This window comes from Eutrigla gurnardus (genome assembly GCF_963514095.1).
Source record: "Eutrigla gurnardus genome assembly, chromosome: 6".
In the NCBI taxonomy this organism is placed as follows: Eukaryota; Metazoa; Chordata; class Actinopteri; order Perciformes; family Triglidae; genus Eutrigla; species Eutrigla gurnardus.
The window spans coordinates 27,630,190-27,653,314 of NC_139920.1; the positions used below are offsets into that span (position 1 = coordinate 27,630,190).

Genomic DNA, 23,125 nt, shown 5'->3' on the forward strand with positions numbered 1-23,125 from the left:
ACATGGAAGGAAAGTCTGACAACTTACCGGGAGAAGAGGCTGGTGTGCTGCAGAGGCTGATCAGGAAATTAGATGCAGGTGGGGAAGAAGGAGGTGATTGTGGGGCAGAAAGAAGTGGCAGTAGAGCTGAGAGCATCTGGTGGACAGGTAAGGAATAACACTGAAGGTCTGAGACAGTGGAAATGTGAGGAGAGGAGGAGCAGAATGAGCAGGAATCCATCCGATTGAGGCAGACATTGTGACTTTTAATTAAGGAAATAGTGTTTTTTAATTTTAAAGGATAATTTTGCACATCAAGAACGTCGCAATTTTTTAAACTCTACTTGTGAAAATAAGTAATTAGAAAGACGTGATGACTCTCTAGCTGAAGTATGATGCCTGTGTGGTTCGTACCATGTATTCACACAGGGGGGCTTATAACATACTGTAAGTTAATGCATCTTGTTATCTACGTGAATGTTTCTGTGGATATTCATCCCTGAGATTTCATCAAATTCAAAATAACAGGTTTGATACATAAGGCGTTACAATGGCGCGATACATTTTGACATTTCATTATTTTAAGTCCAAACTTTTTTGTTTCTCGTATTAAATTTGACCCGTTTGTGTCTCTAAGGAGGACATCTTCTGGACAGGAGGATCTCCTCCACCAGGGGTAGCCACAAACACAATAATGAGAATCACAGTTCAATTCCTGAGCCATTTATTTGTCACATTTCTTTTCATAAACTGTCCATCAAAACGTTGAGCCGTCTACCGACACGACGTCAAGCCGCTGAACTAAAGCCAAACTCTTAATGAGCAGAAAAGTCACACAAAGTCAGGAGAGCTTTAAAACGGTGAATAACGTTCATAATAACACACTAAACTTTCCTCTAAAACAAACACCAAAAGCATAAAGCAAATTTACATTCAATTTCTCAAGGCGTTCACAAACGTTCTTCACAGTACCTTTTCACAAAAAAAAGAAATCAGATTACAAAATATAACAAAACTACACCTTGTTAGTATTATAAAGCAGAAAAAACAGGCAGGTGTACTGATAACTAACAACAAAAAGTCCTGTAATGGTATTGAAACTTGATAATACAGTTTATATTTATTACTTATAAAGAAGTTATCTAAAAAACAAAGACGTATAAAGAATAAGTGTATAACTTATGTAAAACTGCAGGTATTCTTGTGAGATTACTGTGCAGCACACAGTCCCATTTACCCAAAACTGATAAACAACAGCACCAAAAAACTTCAGGAAATATGCACAAATATAATATTTAAAAGTACTGCGTGAAAAACATTCCAGTAAGTCACACATCAGCTTCAAAATAACAAGTAGCAAAGATTCTCTTTCACATCATTCGCCGGTTTTTAACAGTCAAGTACATTCAAAACTGTACATTAAATTGTGCAAGCAAACTAAAATAACATAAAACGGCTGATATGCTCCATTGAGTATTTCTGTATGTACTGTAGAAGCTCCATATCTAAGTAGTAGAGGTAGTCGTAATGAGAATGACAAAGTGTTTAGAAAAGAAATACGTATTAAGTTTGTCATGCAACAGAAATAATGCAGATTTACATATTTAAAAGAGTTGCTGGTTTACTTTTGCTTGTATGAATGATGGTGCTTTGACTGTTTGGATCATATAATACAAATCTTATACAATCTGGTTGCTTACATTGAATTAAAACAGCGTAATGATCCCAAATAACAGGCACCTTATAGGCTGTTCCTAACCAGCACGTGTACATCGGTGTGTCTTCACATTGTGGTCTCGCTGTTGCGATGGTTGAGCGAATCGTTCTCCTGACAGATCAGCTGGTAGGGCTTCTCGTTCTCCTCGATCACCGAGTTGCGCACCTCGGCATCCTGACTCTGCAGCTCCCCGCGGGACAGGTGCTCCACGATGCCGGCCCCGAGGGAGTCCCCCAGCACGTTGGTGGTGGTCCGCAAGCGGTCCCTGGGGAGAGAGAGACAGAGAATCATATATAGGTTGTGTGATGAATGCCCTACACCTGGATGCATAAGTTCAAAGCAAGCTGAATACACTGTTATGTCATGATGACCATGAAGAGGCCTGCCGGACCAATGAGAGGAGAGATAATTTAAAAAAGATCTGCCAGCTGTGGTAGCTCCTACTTAAAGTCCCAGTCGGCAAGTCCGGCGGATGGAGGGCACTCTGTCAGATTCTGAATGTTTCCAACTCTGACGCTCCTCCCCCACGACCACCAAGCTCCTCCCCCACAACCACAAGCTCCTCCCCCACGACCCCCGAGCTCCTCCCCCACGACCACCAAGCTCCTCCCCCACAACCACAAGCTCCTCCCCCACGACCACCGAGCTCCTCCCCCACGACCACAGAGCTCCTCCCCCACGACCACCGAGCTCCTCCCCCTCGACTTCGTGCCCTTTGAACTCCCTTAGATCACGCCACCTTTGAAACGCGGGTCCGATGTTGACTCTGGTTTTATCACGGGCACCGTCGCCATCTTTCTTTTTTTCCTTCTTTTCCACCGGTGTATTCTTTTCCTTGGTTGTTTTGGACCTCCTCGTTTGGGTTTTTAACGAGGAATTGGAAGCTTGTTGCTACTTCCCTCCGCCTCCCCCCTGTGATAGTGGAACGACCCGAGGGGGGAGGGGCTCTGTGTGTGCAGGAACACAGCCCTGCGTGCTGATTGGACAGGATGATCCGGGCGCTGTCGATCTTTGCAAAACAAACAACAGGCTCTACGTGCACGAAGATGCACGCTTTTTTTAAAACCGGATGATTTATGTTGTTCTATCGGAGCGTAGTGTCGGCTTCAGTGAATATGATCAAAAACATGTTGCAGACTGGGACTTTAACAGGGAAAAGCATCAGGTTCTGGGCGGGGAAAGTGTGACAGTCATGTTTTTTTGGGGGAAAATTAGATCATAAGTTGAAGAAAAGATGAGGCTGACAACCTAAACCTGGGCGTGGAAACCCTGGGACCACCAGCATATAAACAGTGTTCGTTTGGTGTTTTTACCCCGGGGTAACCCACAATGTTTGGATCCTGTATTGGCTAATAAACATCTTTTTGGATTAAAGACTGGCTGGACTTCTTTTCATCTGGGACTACAACTGTGAGTGTATCTGATAGATAGTTAGAGTATCTAAAATGGACCTAGAAATAAAGTAGATGAAGTTTTTTCGCTATGTGCATCTGCTATAAAAACAAACCCTCACAGCTCAGGATGTATTTCTGCCTTCTAATCCGCCACTCTGCATTATGCATCGCTAACCTTTGTAGTGGTGGCGGGACCTCTGGGCTCTCTGAAGCTCCACAATGACATTTAGGCTGGCAGACCCTCAGAACACAACACAGACCAATCCCCATCAAGCTGACATTTAGTGGGAACTCACAAGAACCAATCCACGGCAATGATCAGTGTTATGTCCTCCGTGGGCAGTCCCACCGATGTCAATACGATCACCATGGTAACCAGGCCAGCCTGAGGGATGCCTGCTGCTCCGATGCTGGCAGCAGTTGCCGTGATACTGAGTGGGCGGTGGGAGGGATGGAAGAGGAGAGTGGAGACGTTTTAATAAAAGGGAAACAAACAAACGGCACATGTGCACTCGCACTGGTGGGAGTAGTGGAGGGACAAAAGCACCAGAAATGACAACATGGATGTAAATGATCACACAATTCTATCTTTAAAAACTGGAGAAAGTTCTGCACATGAAATGTACTCGCTAGTATGCTCTGTTAATGAAAAGGCTGACCAGTTTACCAATAAACTATGGGGTTAGATGGTAATAAAGATGAAGCATAGAAATCATGTGGAAGAAAATTAATATTCAGTTCATTGTTTTAGGTCTTAAGATAAGTTAATACTTTGTATATTCCCGTTCAAAACAATAACTTACAACATGATTTAAAATAATAAAACATAAAAAGAGCAATAAAATGACACTTAAAAGAAATAGAGGCTGTAAAATAATATGACACTCTGGAAAACGACTAAAGTTACCTGATGGTGAGAATCTGACCAAAGTTCAGCTCCATGTCGTTGACTTGGGCAATGAAGATGGCCGCCACAGCCTCGTAGAGGGCGGTGCCGTCCATGTTGATGGTGGCGCCCACGGGGAGGACGAAGCGCGTCACTCGCTTGTCCACGCGGTTGTTCTCCTCGAGGCAGCGGAACGTGATGGGCAGCGTGGCGGAGCTGCAGGAAGCAGGGAGAGACCGCGATGTATGATTCTGTCCTGTCATATATCCCAAAGGGTTTACCTATAGATGCCCACTGTTGTATATATATATATATAGAATCATCTGTATACAAGCCCCTTTCTCTCAGTCACCTCTGACTGTTGGATGAGGGGCTTCATGACTTTATGTTCTGGACCCCAGGATTAAGATCTCCAGAATATGCACACCTACTACTGATCCCGCTGGATTTACAAATGGACTAACTAAATGGAATACTTGAGCATTGAACAATGGACTGAAATAAACATGTGCATGGGACAGATGTCCTATATTTGATTATAATGGCTCCATGATGTATAATTTTGGTAATTGCTATGTAATAAGCAATTAGGGGCTGGTATGTCAGAGCCACCTTTTGGTTTGATATGTTTGATTTATGGCTTAAATAAGTAGAATGAATTTGGTTTGGTTGCATGAGTTACTTGTTTGTTTCATCTGCTTCTATTTTATGAAGACACAATTTGATCTGCTGGGGATCTGATGGGAAGACAGCAAAGTGGACGGGCAATCACGGCTTTCATTTTTTGGAACCGAAGAGGCGAGCGTGTCTGAACGCCACATTCCCAAAGTGACGTGATTCATTTTATTTGCCACCTAAACTGAACTATGCCTTTAAGGTCGTGGACGGTGTCTGGCAGACGACCTTCACCTGGATGAGGTCCCCAGAGCAGTGATGAGCGCCTGCAGCAGCCCACCGATGAAGCTGTAGGGGTTCTTCCTGGTCACCAGGAAGTAGAGCATCGGCAGGACGAAGAGGCCGTGGATGAGGAGACCCACGATGACCGACACGGTGTACATCCCCAGCTGGCCGCCCACCTCCGCCAGATTCTTCATCTCCACGATCTTCCCCGCGATCAGGAACAGGATGCCGACCGGAGCGTACCTGAGAGGTGAGGTGATGGTGTCGAGAGGAAGATAGAAAGACGGACATATATGTTAGGAAAAGTAAGTAAGACCTTCAGAATAAGAGCCATACAACTGCTTTATGAATTTCTGTGAATCAACTTCGTATTTTTAAATTAATTGTAATTGATATACACCATCTTTAACAGTTTAACAATAACCAGTTCACTCTTTATATTTCCCCCTATGAAGAATTAATCAGAAAAACAATACATTTTAAGTTCTCGTTAAATCTTTATAATGTTTGAAATGTTAATTTTACTGAAATTATACACTTATCTACTTGTATTTGGTATCTTTGGATACCAAGTGAAGCTTTGGGATCTCTAAAATAAAACTTCTTATAAAAATGACAGCGGTGTTTTAAAGGAATCAGGTCGTGTCAAGTAAAACTTGACAAAATCAATGCAGCACATTTTAATACCAGAGAATCGCCTTAAACCGTCTTAAAAAACAAGGAATTTGAAGTGCATGTGAAGCTGAGTCTTCACTGACCAGATGATGATGGACACCAGCCTCATGATGGCTTCGTTGAGGCAGTCAAAGAAGTCCCTGAGGGCCTGGCCCTGCTGCTTCATGCTGCCGATGACCAGACCAAAGCACATGGAGAACACCACCAAACCCAGAGCGTTCACTCCGTTAGAGGAGCCGGACATGGGGATGGTCTCCTCCACCGTCTCCTGTCAGAGGGAATAAGGAGGGAAACGTTATATACATCCCCCCCCCCCTCCAGAGGAGATGACCGCCACCGACACCCACCTGTATGGTGTGGAGCACCCGGCTGAGGTTCACGCTCAGGTTGGACTCGGTCACGTTGAGCGAGTCGGTGAGGTTCAGAGACACCGTCACGTTCCTTGTGTGCACAGTCTTCTTATACACCGTTTTATACTGAGAGACAGAGAGAGACAGAGAGAGAGAGAGAGAGAGAGGGAGGGAGCATGGAAATTAAACCAAAAAAAACATTTAAAAAAATTCTGATAGTGAAATACAAAGCAATTCATGTGATTTGTCTTTGATGTATTTCTATATGGTGGGTTGATATGGATGATGGGAGTAACAATAAAACATGTGTGCTCAAAAATTATGAAATAATATTATAGAACTGGTGGGAAAAGGCAGTCTCACCTGCTTGAAACAAGCTTCTACCAGATTGGGAGGAAACATGTTCCTGATATTAAAAAAAAAGGATAAGTTATTATATTTGTGCTCAGTTTTGCATAAATCAACACCAGACAATATGCTAATCAACAACATGCGACAAGATTGGGAAAATGTTTCCTTGACGTCTGAACGTCTTCATCACTAATTCAACACTTTTAACCGATTGTTTGACATTTAGGGAAATACACTTTAAACATTTACTTCGAATGTAAAGTTGTGACTCTCGGTTACCTGATGAGATCCAGGAAAGCGTCGGCGGCCTGAACCGGCTCGATGTTTCCACCCTTGGCCATGGGACTGTCCCGGCTGCCTTTCCCCGGCCGGATGATTATCACGATGACGATGCCGATGAACACGGCGATCAGGGTGGTCACCATGTAGTAGACCACCGCGCGCACGCCCATCTTACCTGACGCCTTGCTGTCCAGGGAGGAAATACCTGAGGAGGAGGGGAAATTAATTTGCCATCGACTTTGCCACAGATGTGTGTGTGTGTGTGTGTGTGTGTGTGTGTGTGTGTGAAAAGCCGACCTGTGACCAGACTGGAGACGATGAGAGGAAGCACCAGCATCTGCAGCATTCTCATCAGCAGCTCTCCAGGAAAGGCAAAGTACTTGATCTCTCTCAGAGACAGGTTGTGGGAGCGTAGCGCAAAGCCCAGGATGACACCTTAATAAAACACACACACACACACACAAACACACACACACACACACACACACACGTCAAACTAAGCCGAGTAACTGCAGAGTTGAACCTTTTAAATGTGTTCCCCTCTCTGCTCACCCAGAGCCACAGCGGCGACGGTGAACAGGACAAACAGGTTCCTCTTGAGGAAACCTTTGACGCCGTCCCGGCTGATGGAGCCCATCCTGGTCTTCAGGCTGCTGGCTCTCCTCTCCATGGCCCTGCGTAGGCGTCTCTTCAGGTCTCCTCGCTCCGGAAGGGGGGGTTTGTCCGCGTCCTCGTTCAGGAAAAGACTAGCACTGTTGGGGGGCTTCTCGTTCATAATCAGCTCCAGCACCTGGTCCAGGAGGCAGGTCTCGTGGGACACTGGACAGGAAATGGAAGAAGTGGGGGAGAAATAATCGGAAACAGAATTTGGTCTTGTGTGTAAACGGGAGGGAGAGTCACATCAAACGGACGCTTATATGTACTGTATCACAAACACGCAGAGTCACGACACTTTACAGTAGTTTAGATCAGAACGAAGGCTAAGTTTGAAGTGGAAACTGGAACCAGGGGGGTAGGAAGTGATTAATGTTCCCCTACTTTACGTCCCCTGGCTTGATTCGGCGTTACGGCTGAGTGTGATCCCATCACAAGATGCTCTCTAGTTGTATATTAAAGATATTTGGGTTCTGGGCAATATAAAGACATAATCTTAGATCCGGAAAAAGATGAATCAATGAAATAATAATTCGCTGCCGTTCTGAAATCACACCAACCAATACGTAATAATCCGTTACAGAGTGAGTTATTACTATAAATATTATCAGCATTACGTCAAAGTGAACAATACTGATGGCAGTTTTGTCTCAGTTGGTACAATTATGAATAAACACGTGTGATTTTGATAAATGAGAAATGCTATGAGGGTATATCAAAACAGAATATACAGTATAAGAGAGAGAGAGAGATGTGTCCTGTTTGTCCTCCAAATAAATAAGAATACAGACAGAGAATGACCTTTAAATGACACTACATGACCTTGCATATAAACCAGCTATAAGTCTTCCTCCAGAATTAAGCAAATCAAACTGCCTTTGTCCATTTTCTACAGCCAGAAATCAAATATCAGCTTTGTTGCTGAATCTTTTTCGATGTGTTTAAACAGATAAAAGCAGTAACGAACCTGTAAAAGTTCAGCTTCTGTTGCTTCTTACCGTGTTTTCCTCTGCTGACCAGCACAAAGCAGCGTAGCACGTGTCTGCTGGTCTCACTTCTCCTTATCTATCTAGGTTAAACTACGTTTCCCCCGCAGACCCACAAACAGACCTAAAGAAGAGTATACCACACAGCCGGCCTCCCGGTCTGCTTAGTCCTTTACGGCATAATCACTCCGAGCTCCGACACCTTTATATTTTCATTCCTCCCTGGAGGATCTGCAAAGACTTCATCCATTCCGTTTCTTGTCTATTGATTTCCTTTTGTCCATTGTTGAGGTTTATCTATATATCTCCCATATGCAGCGCAAAAGACCCATTGTTGGCCCGGCCTATTATTTAGCTCCGTGTCAGAAGGAACATAATAAGGTCTCATGCAGCACTGTTCACACTTACTGCCTGTGTGTGTGTGTGTGTGTGTGTGTGTGTGTGTGTGTGTGTGTGTGTGTGTGTGTGTGTGTGTGTGTGTGTGTGTGTGTGTGTGTGTAAGTGTGTGTGTGTGTGTGTGTGTGTGTGTGTGTGTGTGTGTGTGTGTGTGTGTGTGTGTGTGTGTGTGTGCGTGCGCATGAGAAAAAAATCAGATAAAAAATGTGAAACGCAGTATTTTACGACGAGTCTGAAGGACTCACGTGAAAGTGCTGACGATCCCATTTCACACTTTTTGAGTGCAGAATGGATGAAAAGGCAGATTAATTAAATCAAAACACGTCTCATGACAGGTTTAGCACTGAACTGGACTTTATGACAGCAAAATGTCTTCTCTGTCCGTCTTAGCATGAGGCCAGTAAAGAAGACAATGAAGTAAAAAACAGTGTTGAAATCAGTGTAATTGATCTAATACATAAATATAATAGTGGATGTCCAAGTTCCATTGCCTCCATGGCGTAGGCGGCTCCAGTACTGACCTGCTGGCTAAATTGTGAGCTTTTAAAGATTTTAAATATAGAATTTGTTTGAAAAACGAGTAGAAACACAACCAGAACTTCTTATTGTAAATGCCATGCTTATTCCCAGCAATAAAAAGCACATCTACAATCCTAACGCTGGTCCATTCTTGAGCAAGGAAAATGGAAATTAATAAATCAATTAAATCAAATTAGAGGTTGGAAGTTGGTTTCAATCCAGGATGTAGACGGCTGGAAAGTCAATAGATGGGAGCTGTGCCCAATAAAAAACACCCTCCGCTGATCAATGATTTTCAGATTTCAGTTGGAAATAACTTTTTTATCTGGCTTAGCGACAAAAAGGACAATGATGAATATTTTTTTAAAGGAGTCATCACCTGGAAATCGCAATTTCTCTTGTTAAAACATGCATATCTGTGTTTGACCTCAGTTGAAACTTGCCTGAAAGGCTGGAGTTTGAAAGTGGCGCCGTTTTTTCGCTTCTGCTCTTTTTCCGAACAGGAATAGCACACAAGGGTGTGCATTCCTAAAGCACGAGATTTTGATTCTGCGCCTTCGGTGACGTCACCGTGGCGGCTACTTGCATAAGCCCACCCCTCTTTCACCACCCAACCCCCCCCCGTCCGCTACCTGAAATCGCCGAAGCGCCGCCATTATGTTTTGGAGTCTGCATGCAGGCAAGCCCCCCCGGCTCTGTCCTTCCTGCGGCGAATCAACGCGCGCCTCATTACATATTATACAATGCACATCCGGACCAGTCAAAACCTCGCGCGTAATCTCGCGTGATAAAATCGCGGTACGAAAAAGGGTCAGAACAAGCTCAATGTTTGATTACATTTTTTTTTTTTTTTTCTAATAAGTTTTACGAATTGATCCAAAGCGATCCAAGGGGGGCTGGATACGTATAAAACCAGGTGATGACTCCTTTAAGTCTTTTGAGGTTTCAGAGAAAAGCTCCTTAGCCTTCTGAGGTCTGAGATTCATTGCAGTACACTTTATTTTATTATGTTTACTTCATCTGAGCAGCTGTGTCGCCAGCTTGCTGCTACGTCAAACCTCACTTCCAGCCTGAAGCCACCAGCTCCGGCTCAAACCGCTCAGTCCAGGTCAAGCTGTTGCTCCTCTTCTGTCCGACAACCCAAACATCCACTGATGAATGATGGGCAGACGTGTGATAAACATTTAAACATTAAGCTGACGGCAAGGAAACCAGGGTCTATAATAGTAATGGGAAGAATCAATAACCCCGAGATGGTGATTCAGACAAAAACAACACATCTTACCACTAAATCTGCAGCAAACTTTGTTAAAGTTGGTAGACATGCAGCTTGAGAGGCAGAGAGCATTTCACACCTCAACAGAACTACTTCAGTCTACCATGTTAAACATACCAGGACACAGAGACCTCATCTCAAACTGCTACATAAGCATTTCGAATAGATCACAGTCAGATAATTATCATTCTACACCACTGCATCACCTTTTTAACACTACTACAATCTCTAAAAAAAATCCCTGGCCACCTTTATGTCCTGATAAAGTCTAATATCCAGTATTTTCCACATTAATAGACTTTATAAACTGAACTGCTCGCTGGTTACTCACCACTCATGGTTCAAACAGTCTGATGGACGTCAGGTAAAACTCTAAAAAGGTGGACAGATGTTGTGTGTGAGAGCGTCTGGAGCCACAATGACAGGGAGGCTCACTGCTCTGCTCTCATAAGCACACAGACATGAAAAGGCCTTTCATATGACCTTCTCATACCTCAACACACACACACACACACACACACACACACACACACACACACACACACACACACACACACGCTGAACGGCCAACCTTTTGTCGTCCATCAAAGTCAAATCCAGCGATCTGGTTTCCATGCTTTAATCCCACTCTGCACCTTCAAAGTTTCTCCTGTCTTCTGAACAGAAGTTGTAGGATTCAGTGTCACCAAGTTAAAGCTACATACGCCAACAAAAATAACTCCCACATAAAGGGATTTGACTAAAATATGGATGTAGTCTCTGCAGTGTCACAAGTAGGTTTCTGAAGCGAAGTGAAGCTCATAGTGGGCGGCTCCGGCAGCAGCCATCTTGGTTTCTTTGGACCAGAAGTGATCCTACTTGGATGAAAAGATGATTAATGTGCTATTTTTTCTTTTTCTTTTAGAATACTATTTGTTAAGGATATCCAACGCATAATACAGTGTTTTTGGACCGTTTTACTATATAATGTGTTAACAATACAGACTAGGTATTGTTAACCTTCCATGTTGTCATCATCCAAAGTGAAATCCGCCAATCAGAAAATCCTGCAGACAGGAGGTTTTTCTTTTTAGCCATCGATATGCTTGATAAAATAAAACAGTTGACTCCTTAAAGTGTCTTTTAGTACGAGGTAAGCTAACGAGACGGGTGTGGAAGCCCTTAATTATGCATACATGTTAAGCATAAAATAATTTAAACAGATGACTTACATAAACATTTGCCATTTAAACATGGGGGTCTATGGAGTCCGACTCACTTTTGGAGACAGCCTCAAGAGGCCATTTGAGGAACTGCAGTTTTCTGCACCACCGGTTCAGTGGATGAATCCAGTGATTCAGAACTGCTTTGTCCATCACCAGCAGCTAATACCACATGGGGATTGCAACAACTGTGATTGGCTGCTTGCTTTTTTCCTCTACAAGTTTCTCATGTCAATGGAGATCGACCACAGAGTGGTTTAACACGGAGGAGCTGGAAACAATCAATGACAACCGGAGAAAGATTTTCTCTTTCACTCGGAGTGACAAAAGAGTAGCAATGAAAACAGCAACACACAGACTCCTTAACACAAGATACGAATATCCAAGAGAGCGGCACATCGATAGAACTGTCTTTTCGATAATCAAGCTACGCCATGCTATAGATTTTCAATAACAAGCTATTAAATTCATTAAAAATAAACAGACAAATGCTAATTGTCGTGGTCAAAGACGTCCAATTCCGCTGCAATGTAACTTTAACAAGCTAACAGGATTTCAGTAAGGGACCGGGACTTAGTCGAGCCGTCCAATCAGACCCGAGTATGTAAATTACATGTAAATGTCACCACGCTCAACCCGCCCGCATGCTTCACAGCTTACCGGAGGTTAAAAGGGAGATGTGTGACCTGGGTCAAGTCATCATATCTTAGAGTTCCAACATTCATTCTACATTTCCATCTCACAAGGAGGCGCACTAATACATTCATACAGAATATCCCTTTAATAGATAGATAGATAGATAGATAGATAGATAGATAGATAGATAGATAGATAGATAGATAGATAGATAGATAGATAGATAGATAGATACGATGGATAGATAGATAGATAGATAGATAGATAGATAGATAGATAGATAGATAGATAGATAGATAGATAGATAGATAGATAGATAGATAGATAGATAGATAGATAGATAGATAGATAGATAGATAGATACGATGGATAGATAGATAGATAGATAGATAGATAGATAGATAGATAGATAGATAGGTAGATAGGTAGATAGATAGATAGATAGATAGATAGATAGATAGATAGATAGATAGATAGATAGATAGATAGATAGATAGATAGATAGATAGATACCCTGTTTGCTGCCTTCGGTTGTGTCAGGTCGTCATGAGGAGGCAGATCCTTCGTCTTCACCAGGCTGTCGCTGCAAAAACAGGGATTCAAACTTTACAATCTCCCACACAACTTTAACTCAAACCTCGTCGGACCCGTCTAGAACGTGATCACTTGTTACGAACACAAAAACCCAGCAATTAGACAGATAAAATCTTACACACCTCCGTGTGTCCAAGATGCTCCTCACACCGTCATGTGGATGCCTGTGTCTCTCTCCCTCTCTCTCTCTCTCTCTCCACCACGCAGCCGGTAATGAACTAGTGTTGCCCACACACTGTATCTCCTCTCATCACTCTCACTGTTACAGTATCTCCTGGTTTCTACTATCAAGCTGCTGGTGCTCGTCCACGAAGCCTCCGGCGGAGCTGGGCGGAGGGGAGCGGCGGGGAGGTCTGCGTGGGAGGAGGAGAGGTTAAGGATCCTTCAGGAGAGGCAACAAATACATGAATAATACAGAAAACCACCTGATGCCTGCATGGAAATAAACTGCTTCTTTTTTAAAGGATTTCATAATGAGATAAATGTGAGATAACGTACATAACTTGGCTTTACATAGATACCATCAACCTTTTTTTCCCTCATTCAACACCGTGATTAGCAGCAGGCTATAAACACACAGTAGTACTCACTCACTCACTCACTCACTCACTCACTCACTCACTCACTCACTCACTCACTCACTCATTCAGCACTCTGGGGAACTCGTGTATTTGTAACCCCTTTGGCACCTTTCTGCCGAGCTTTCCACTCTAACACCCACTCATCATGTTCACTTTCACAAATGTTGCATTGATATGCACTGAAGCCTCGCACCGACTGAAAAAAAGCTGCACCGTGTGTGTGTGTGTGTGTAAACGTGTTTTCTTTTTATTAACACAAATTCAAACTGTCTATAGTGAAGAGGAAATTAAGTTCAGGTGGGTTTTTTTTGTACAAACTGACAATAAAGCCGGAAATAAACTACTGTGGGCTGAATTTCAACACTAAATTATAGTTTAATGTTATTAAATAAACTCAATGATTTGAAGAAAACGAAGGGAAACGAAGCTCTGCAGATGTCCTCAAGCAGTTTGAGACATTTTGAAAAAAAGATAAATAAATAATGCATTATAATCAATGTAAAAAAGGGGAAATCATCTCCTTGTCAGTTGAGACTGAACCACACCACCAGGTCCATTTAGAATGGAAGATGTTCCTGAGCTTTTTATTTCATCACAAGATCTTCTTCAGCAGAGGAAATTGCCCTGTTGTCATGGAAGGTTGGTCCACACTGGCTTAAAAGGCAGCTTGTTGAGTTCCAGTTACAGAGGAAGATCATGTGATGAGATTGAAAGCTCCGGAACAGCTGCTCAAATTGTGACGGTACTGAAAATTTTAAATCTATGCTGAGTGATGAAATGTAAAGCAAGTTAAGTAACTATTATTATTATCTAAACCCCAGATCTGCCTCAATCTCAGTGTTTTGGTTCATTTTGTAAAACAAACAATCAATACGATGTCGTTTTTTTAAGATATTTTAATTAATTTTAATTTAATTTGAAATAATATTTCAAATAAAGCCAATATTTGATATTTTTCTTAAGTTCTGCCTCTGTTAATGAAAGACATCCGAATCACGTTGCTCTATAATACGCTGCACGTTCACTGCAAACATTCAGCAAGCCGCTTATTGCACCTAAGATGCAGATGAATACGAGGCTGTGGACTTCCCTCTGGTTCCAATCTGGTGTAGGACCAAAGTGATGGGAGCAGATTGCATCGCCATGGCAACACAATTACGCTGCCATAACGTGGGAGGCAAGGATCATGTATGATCCACGGTTAGATAGTGTAATTATTCACACACCCGCAGGGAGGAACATTTATCTCGGCGTTATCTTTTTTTTTTTTTTTTGCATTCTTCTGGTGCAACATATCAACCATTTTATTTAGTTTGATGTGATTTAAATGGTTTGAGAAGTAAATTAAACCATGAAATCTATTGTTCATGTCAAACTAAGTAAGTAACAAAATGATCAGGAGCATTTGTAAGTCCTGATGAAATTATAGCTCACAGTTCATCCTGTAATGAAGTTAGGTCATTGGTCCCACTTACAGCTGCCCATTAGTTACCTAGCAACAGGTAACGTGTTCAAGTCGTGGTATTGGTGAGGTCTGACGGAGACGTGCATCCACTCCGTCTCATGTAATAGTTTGATGCCCAGGCGAGTGGAATGGAGCATGCTTCCCTCTGTCCCTGGAACACACACACACACACACACACACACACACACAGAGTTTGCTCATCAATTATTTCTCAAAGGGGGGATATTAGCTCAGCGTTGCCCTAAATCGACCCTCTGCCATGATGTGACAGAGAACAGGTGTTATTTTAAGACTCAACACGTTACTTATTACGTTGTTTGGGCCTCAGAAACCATTTCCTGGGTAGCATGCTAGCATTTTTAGCATTTTTTGACCAAAAATATTGATGTTGAAACGATATTGATGCTTTCACAAAATATGTACATGAGATTTTTTGATAAATAATCATCAGCAATGTGGATATATTGACTAAGTGGGTGAAGGCAAATATCAGGGGAGTTATGAAAATGACACTTGGGTTTTTTTATTTTTATTTTAAATTGTATTTTGTTTTATTTATTTTATTTTAAACTTTATTTTATTATTGGCTTGTTTTATTTTATTTTGTTTTATTTATTTATTTTTATTTTAAACTTTATTTTATTATTGACTTGTTTTAATGTTTTCTTTATTTATTTTTATTTTTAATTTTTATTTTATTATCAGCTTGTTTTAATGTTTTTTTTATATTTATTTATTTTTATTTTTAAATTTTAAATTGTATTTTAATATTGGCTTGTTTTAATGGGTTTTATCTAAAGTCTAATTGCCCTGTTGTTGAAAGGTGCGATACAAATAAAATTGCCCTGCCTTTAAAACCAGGAAAAGACAACATTTCATGGCATATTATATCCAAAATTTCAAAAAGACGGTATCCAGTCTCAGGATATCGATAAGATATGTTATGAATAACTATTTTATTGGTTCAAATACAAACTGCACCTGTTTCCTCAAAAGAACTGGTGCAAAACATTAAAATCAAACTTTCTCTAAACCTTTTTAATAGTAATTTTTGAAGTGTTGCGAACGGACTTTGCAACACTTTTCTTTAAAGTTTTTCTAATTTTTGAGTTTGTTTCCAAGAGTCCTGGGTTCAAAGGTGAGTGATTGGTTCCAGGCTCCCATATTTAAGAGATGAAAGAGAAAATGACTCGGTGAACACAGAAAGGTCAGAGAATAGATTCTCCACTTGGAAATGTCAGCTGATTACTTTATAACGGGCGACGCGGAGCTATTTGAAGGACCTGCAACATAAAAACAGGCTTCACAGTGTGAAGAGGAGGGAAAAATAGATGGTTGTTTGATCGTTTTAAATCGGTCCTTATCGATTAAAAGGTAGAGAGAAATATTTTGTTTAGACTTTATATCTGAGACACATTCATTTAATAAACTGTATGCAATCAAATGCAAAACATTTGTACTCTGCTGGCAGTTTACATGTTCATGTCTGATTTAATTCATGAAATACTACGAGATGTGGAGCCCATAATCAGCCCAAGGATGATGAAAGGTATATGAAAAAAAAGTATTTCTGTGAAACAAAATCATTTTTTTTTCTTCTTAGTTTTCACAAATGTTTCCTTTCCTGCGAAATATTAGAAAGATCACATTGTTAGGTCTCTAAAGATCCTTTAAATTAAATTATCTGAGAAAAAGAAAATTGGATTAATGTTGATACTGAGGCAATAATCTGTGGCCGTAAAGTAGATAGCGATATATTTTAGTCTCATAATGCAAAAGGTTGTGAAACAGTGCTGCCAAAGGTTTAATTCCAAAATATTTGATGGTAAAAGTACAATATCAACGCCACATATTTAATACTTTGACTCATTAGAATACTTTGAGACAAATTGTCACTTTTTATTTTTTTACATCTTTAACATTCATGTATTGTTATCAGCATAATGTTGACTCCCTATTACATTATACTTACTCTTCACAGTGGATTCCATTTGGAAGTGAACATTTTAATTCCACACTTGATCAGATATTAATATTCCACAAATGTGTTATACACGTACAAAATGTATTATTTCATACTAGCATACCAAAAAAGAGGCAATAATATCACCCAAGGAGATAAGATTAGCGTTGAAATGTCATAAATATTATTGATGATTAGTATAAAAACGTGTCGGAGGCAGTAAATGTATGTAGAAAATGAGAAACGACTAAACGTAGTGTTGTTAGGTAATCATTTCAGGCTGCATGTTCACTCCAGCTTGGTTCAGCTTTACAGTTTCGACTCAGACGTCGGGTCTTTGACAATAAACGACAGAATGCATCCGATTCCAGTGTGAAACTAGTGAGTTTAGTTGAATCAAAACAGCAAATGGCCAACTTTCCCTTCGCTGAACCTGATAAAAGGTGAGCGAATATATTGAAAGCGATCAGGGGAAAGTGGGTCTAGCTTGTGGAATGTGTGTTTTTAACATCTGAGACATAAAACGTGTAACTTGCATGAAAGAACTGTGCATTTTGAACGGTGTTGTAACTTTAGCAGACGCAGAAAGAAAGATGGTATTTTCCCACGCATAAGACGAGATAAATAAAACAGAAAGATGCAAAAAAGAACAATTAGTGAAAAGACATCAGTACGTATTAAATCGTGTGCATACAGGTTTAAGGTTTGTTGTATAAACTTTGTACAGAATACTGTACAATTAAAAAAAAAAGTATTACAAAAATTGCTTTACATATTTTGATGACTTTCCGGTGCCTTGGCTTTTACTTTGGCATTTGATGCTGCAATCTTGACAGGAATGACAGCAAAACACTATTTTTCTATAAATTAGATGAAACTCATCATTAATGACAAACATTGCTCCCAAAAAACTTGCATCAAGCATGGAACAAGGATATTTGGCAAATATCTCCAAGGTGGGAATGAATCGAGAACGCTGAGCAGAAACAGATCGATGTAGTCGAGAGATATGGAAGCATTATTTCATTAAATGTCTTCAAAACACTCAGTTATCCTCTCTGTTGTTCAAAAAGAATCAAAACAAGAAAACAGTTCTTCTGTAATTGTTATGAATATCTGCATAAACCGCTCGTCTTGTTTTTAATCCTTAACAACATAATAACGGGAAAACACTTCAGATTTTCTCAAGATTTTCAAAATGGATCATGTGAGTTTTCGAGTTAGTTGATCTGATTTATTTATGCATTTTGATCCAGAACGGATTAGGATTAAATGTATTTGAGCCCTGAAGATCTGACAAAAAAAAAATTAATAATTTTTGGACTGCTCCATCTTTAAGAAGCGGCAAAGACACATAAAAAGTAAAGCAGGTGACTTTGAGATGAGTTTGAGTGTCATTGTCCAGAAACAAACATCTGGATGAGACCCCTAGATATGAAATGATCTGTTTTCTGCATTTTTGTCGTTATTAAGGCCGCAGTGACACCGTCATCTGAATGTGTGGGATGTGTCGTGTCTTTGGCTAACGCATTAGTCTCTGGTTGTACATGGTGTCATTACATTGCTCTCTGGGGTAATTGCCCATAGATTGTTTGACCACATCCTCCAACGACTTCCTGTTCACCAGTAGCCGCACCACGGTCTCATTCTTCTTGGTGAGTCTTTTACGGGCCTGGTCGTGGGTCACCATGGTCATATCCCAGCCGTTCACCTGGGAGGAAGACAAGGATTAGGTTTCACAAAAGCTGTAGCCATTTTTCTCCCATTGGAGTTGATGAAGAGTGGGAGCGTCCGGATGCACGGCTCCTATCCGACTCTTTTAGTGTACGCGTGGTGCCATCTTGTGGATCTACACCAAAGCTCGCCTTCTCCACACACCTGCATTATTTTGTCACCCATCTTCAAGTCTGCCGCGTCTGCTGGTCCTCCGGGTGTAATCCTGGTCACGTAGATGCCCTTTGGGGGACAAAAAACAGACGCGTTCATTATTGCACACATCAAACTAAGAAAAGGGCACCTCAAAACATATGTAAATTAACATTCAACTAACAAGAACACATACTAGAGGTGTAAAATAAATATAATAGCTAGAAGTAACAAGGCTGTAAATGAACTACACCACAGCCGTAGGACCGCATGACAGCTTTATGTCACCACCGCAGAGCTAAATGCGGACTTGTGTTCAGCGTGATGCTGTTAATTAGTCTTACTTTGCTGCTGGTTGGCAACCACATGAAAATGTATTTTATAATCCGTAGAACAAAACGTTAAAATCTCTTCAGATTGTTTTAACCACAGACATTATTTTAGGGATCTAACAAAAAAAAAAAAAATCATTTTAAAAACGTTGATTTTCGGACGAGGGAACCAGAATTGCAAAAACCCTCATTTCTGGGTTTGAGGACTCGAGAAATCGTGAAACACTGAAAGTAATTTTTGAGGAAAATGTATTTTTACTTAGTTACCCATGATTCTGTTAGCCCTGGCTTTTACATACAATCAGATTACAATGGTGACAAGATGACATCAAAACGTGCGACAGTAACTCCAAACTAAGTACAAGTCCAGAGTAAAACAAATTGTGTGTTTTTGTTGTATCAAAGATATTAAATTGACAATGAAATTAAAGCAGTAAATACTCACATTTAAGGAGGACCAACATATTTCTGGTAAGTTTGCTTTACAAATGACTTAAAACCCTGTTTTAAGATCGAGTATTACGTGATTTAAATGAGATGAGGTCACCTGCAATGTTCCAATAAAGCTCATAAACATGTCAAGAATTTCTGCAGGCTGCAGGTAATGTGTTCAGGCAAGTCCCTCAATTCCAGCTCACCAGAGTACTGCTCTAGTACTACAGGTTAGAGTTGTGATCAGTGCCCGGCGAACTGTCAGGAAGGGGCTTTATACAAGATTACAAATCAATTGGTAGCTTGGTGTTCCAAATAAGAGGAACAAAAGTGTAAAAAAAAAAAACCTTCGCAGATGCAATTTAAACGTTTCCTACGTAAAATGTTGTCGTTCATTTAAACCGTTATGCGCATATAAATATATGCATATGTATATATATGCATATATGGAATAGTAGCCATGCGGACCGGATGGCTACTACCGGGATACTGTTCCCTTTTTTGTATCCGAATCAATCCTAATCTGCCACTGGAGGGCTCCAGATTAACTGTTGGTCACAGTGGTGCGCCGAACCTTTTTATTCAGGTGCACAGCACCCAAAATGTTTCACTGCGACTTTTGGCACCGCAATACTAACCCTACTGTACCCACTAACACATTACATCATAACACATTATGTCAATGACTATCAACAGGAATACAAGTACACATACATATTTTTTTTTTTATTGAAATCCCAAACCAAGCAATAATAAAAACAGATGCACAACAGACCAAAAATAAAAGCAATGAACAACAGACATTTTTCTTTTTGATCATCGGGATAATATCGCTAATCTGAACTATTTTGACCAGGATAACAGTGACATGGAATTTTTATATCATCCCATGCCTACTCTTGAGTTTGATTCTAGATGAACTGGGGTTTCCACTTTAATAAGTGTAATCTATTTAATTTCTCACACACACACACACACACACACACACACACACACACACACGCACACACACACACACACACACACACACAGTTTGATTTTGCCCGACAATAAAATCCTGATTTTCTTCTCTCAAAATCTGATTTTTGATTACGATTATTTTGCGAAATGACAAAAGGCAAAGAAATTAAATTCAAATGTGCTGTTTTTTAGTGAACAATTTGCAAATAATTTCCCCATTGGGAATTGAGTGCAAACCTTGCTCTTATTAAACAAAAAATCCCTCAAGGGATTAATATAAAGAACAATTAATGAACCTTTGCCATCGGACTTTGCTCCATGTTATCTTCTTGTAGACCTCTTGTAAACAAACAAACAAAAACAACAACAAAAACAATCCCTTTGGGATTAAGAGGAAAAACCTCACTTTCACATGTATCTTAAGGTGTGTTCATTAAACAAAAATTAATGAATAAAGTGCACACACACACACACACACACACACACACACACACACACACACACACACACACACACACACACACACACACACACACACACACACACACACACACACACACACACACACACACACACACACACACACTTACTTTGTCAGTCTTGTCGTCAGAGAAGGGGTTCTGTCCAGGGTCCTGGTCTATCCCTCCTCCGATACTAAAGCCCAGGATTAGATTATTTCCCTGTCGCAACTTCTGGATCTCAATTCGTTGCTGTTTTGACAGAAAGAAAAAAATAAAATTAACTTAGGTCCATGTTCATAGGGCATTACTCAGCTAATGTATAAACCCTGACACACAAAATGCATCTGGAAGTTTATAACTACTGCCAGATACTGACGAGCTCCTGATCAGGAGACCGGTTGACACTTGACTCGACTCCCAAACTGAAATAAATAATACACTTCCAAAGAAATGTGTCACTCTGGGTGTTCTTCATGTGATACCCGTTATCAACAGTAACTGCAACGTGTACACGCCTTTATATAACAGACGGTGTTTGTAAATGATAACATAGCACGGAAATGACTAAATACATATTGTGCTAATGTGAAGGAAAAAGGAGGAAAATGACACAGATTTATCCACCACTGATAAATGTCAACGCGTGACAGGCGGCGGGTCTCAGAGGCCGTTCCCCAGCGACTGAAGTCCACACTGGAACTTTATGACTGCGGCCCGCCCTTGACACTGAGAAGCAGCTGCAGCAAACCACCAGACGGATGGATGTTCCCCGACAGTAGCACTCCTCGACACAAAGACGGCCTGTGTGTGTGGTGATGAATAACCGGACATTTACGGAGTGGCGTGGCCGATACAATGAAGTCTGAGGAGGTCGAGAACTTCAATACTGAGTCGGTCTGTCAAGACTTTCCAGTGATTTCATGTCAACACATTTTTCTCTCTCAGTATAAAAAATTAATTACATGACACTACTTGTTTTTATACGTCGACTAAGAGGAGACAGTGTTTGAAGAAATCCTTTTTTGTGTTAATCATCAGGATGATTTGATCAATTAATTGGGCATGTATTGGTTCATAGCCTATTGCAGATATTTCAGTATTTGTGTACACAGATGTCAGCCAACAAGGAACAACAGCAGTACAGGAATGCCCAAAGCATGTTTGAGATCATTTAGAGAGTCTGAAGCATTTTTCCAATCAGGGACGACATGACAGAGTTTATGTTTCAACTGTTAGTGTCCCACTCAGTACAAATCTTGGTCTGCCTCCATAATACAGACATTATCTGGCTTTAATAAATACAACTTGTTTGATAGTCAAGCCTGTCTGGAAGGAAGTATGTCTAATATTAATACTCTCATAAATTACTGACTAAGTTTTAGTCAGCAACACAATGTCACTTATTTATCCAAGTGCAAAGTGGAACATCCGGGAAATACAAACTGTTGTTATGTGATAGTGGATGCCACACCATAACACAAAATCCCTGCTACTCCAGTCACATTTACCACCTCCTTTGCTGAAGCATGAATGTCTATTTTTAATAGTGACAATTCCTGCATCACCTGAAGGCATCAGAAAACGCAATACTTGGAAAATACTGGAACCGGAAGACATATTTGTAAGAGTGGTGAGCTGTCAAGACAAGTAGTGGGAGGCAATTTGGAAAAACTATTAAAAAACAATCAGTAAAAAAATCTATCCAAATAAGACTTTCGGTACAGCGACACTTTTTTGTTGTACCTGCCTTTAAAGTCGCTCTCTTTACCGTAAATGCTACTAATACGGGTTCACCCCCAATTTGAGGGGCGTTGTTTAGCACGTTCAGCGAAACAAAAGAAAGTAACGTTACAGTTAGTGTAGCTAGCTAACGTCACCGAGCGCGTCGTGACTAGCTAGCATTAGTTAACGTTAGTTAATTCAGACACACGTAATAAGGGTGCGGGGTTCACGTCGATTGTCCGACCAGGACGCCGAACAATGGAGACCCGTCGACGCCACTCAGCAAAACTTACCACAATCGCGGTCAACGGCTGTCCCGGGACGAAATTAGACATTCTGTCGCTACGAAAACGTGTGTCTAAAAATGTGGAAACTAACAACAACTAATGTTGTTGAAGTGACGAAACAAAAATGTCTCGACAGTGGGACAACTTCCCAGATACACGAAAACCAGCAGGCTGATCCCTGGCCGAAAACCAACAGCTTTCCAGGTGACGTCACCCCGTCCCCCTCAGCCTATCGGCTCTGCGCGTTTGGTAGCACGGC

General features: G+C 40.9%; 3 protein-coding genes across 3 annotated transcripts in view; 1 reads left to right on the forward strand and 2 right to left on the reverse strand.

The window, feature by feature from the left end:
- ccl25b (chemokine (C-C motif) ligand 25b) overlaps positions 1-23,125 on the forward strand; it is a 128,954-nt gene that overhangs the window by 25,673 nt on the left and 80,156 nt on the right. The window lies entirely within an intron of this gene.
- Positions 708-15,023, reverse strand: slc1a6 (solute carrier family 1 member 6). Its single transcript, XM_084011344.1, has 13 exons — positions 14,871-15,023; positions 12,920-13,150; positions 12,717-12,786; positions 7,087-7,353; positions 6,832-6,969; positions 6,532-6,739; positions 6,265-6,307; positions 5,899-6,027; positions 5,635-5,819; positions 4,886-5,119; positions 3,998-4,192; positions 3,387-3,521; positions 708-1,961 (listed from the first exon to the last, which is right to left on the reverse strand). The coding sequence occupies exons 4-13, from the start codon at positions 7,307-7,309 to the stop codon at positions 1,763-1,765; spliced, it is 1,689 nt and encodes a 562-aa protein (XP_083867470.1). The 5' UTR covers positions 7,310-7,353; positions 12,717-12,786; positions 12,920-13,150; positions 14,871-15,023; the 3' UTR covers positions 708-1,762.
- tax1bp3 (Tax1 (human T-cell leukemia virus type I) binding protein 3) lies at positions 16,719-23,055 on the reverse strand. The gene is made up of 4 exons (XM_084012099.1): positions 22,873-23,055; positions 20,987-21,106; positions 18,685-18,762; positions 16,719-18,517 (listed from the first exon to the last, which is right to left on the reverse strand). The coding sequence occupies exons 1-4, from the start codon at positions 22,912-22,914 to the stop codon at positions 18,329-18,331; spliced, it is 429 nt and encodes a 142-aa protein (XP_083868225.1). The 5' UTR covers positions 22,915-23,055; the 3' UTR covers positions 16,719-18,328.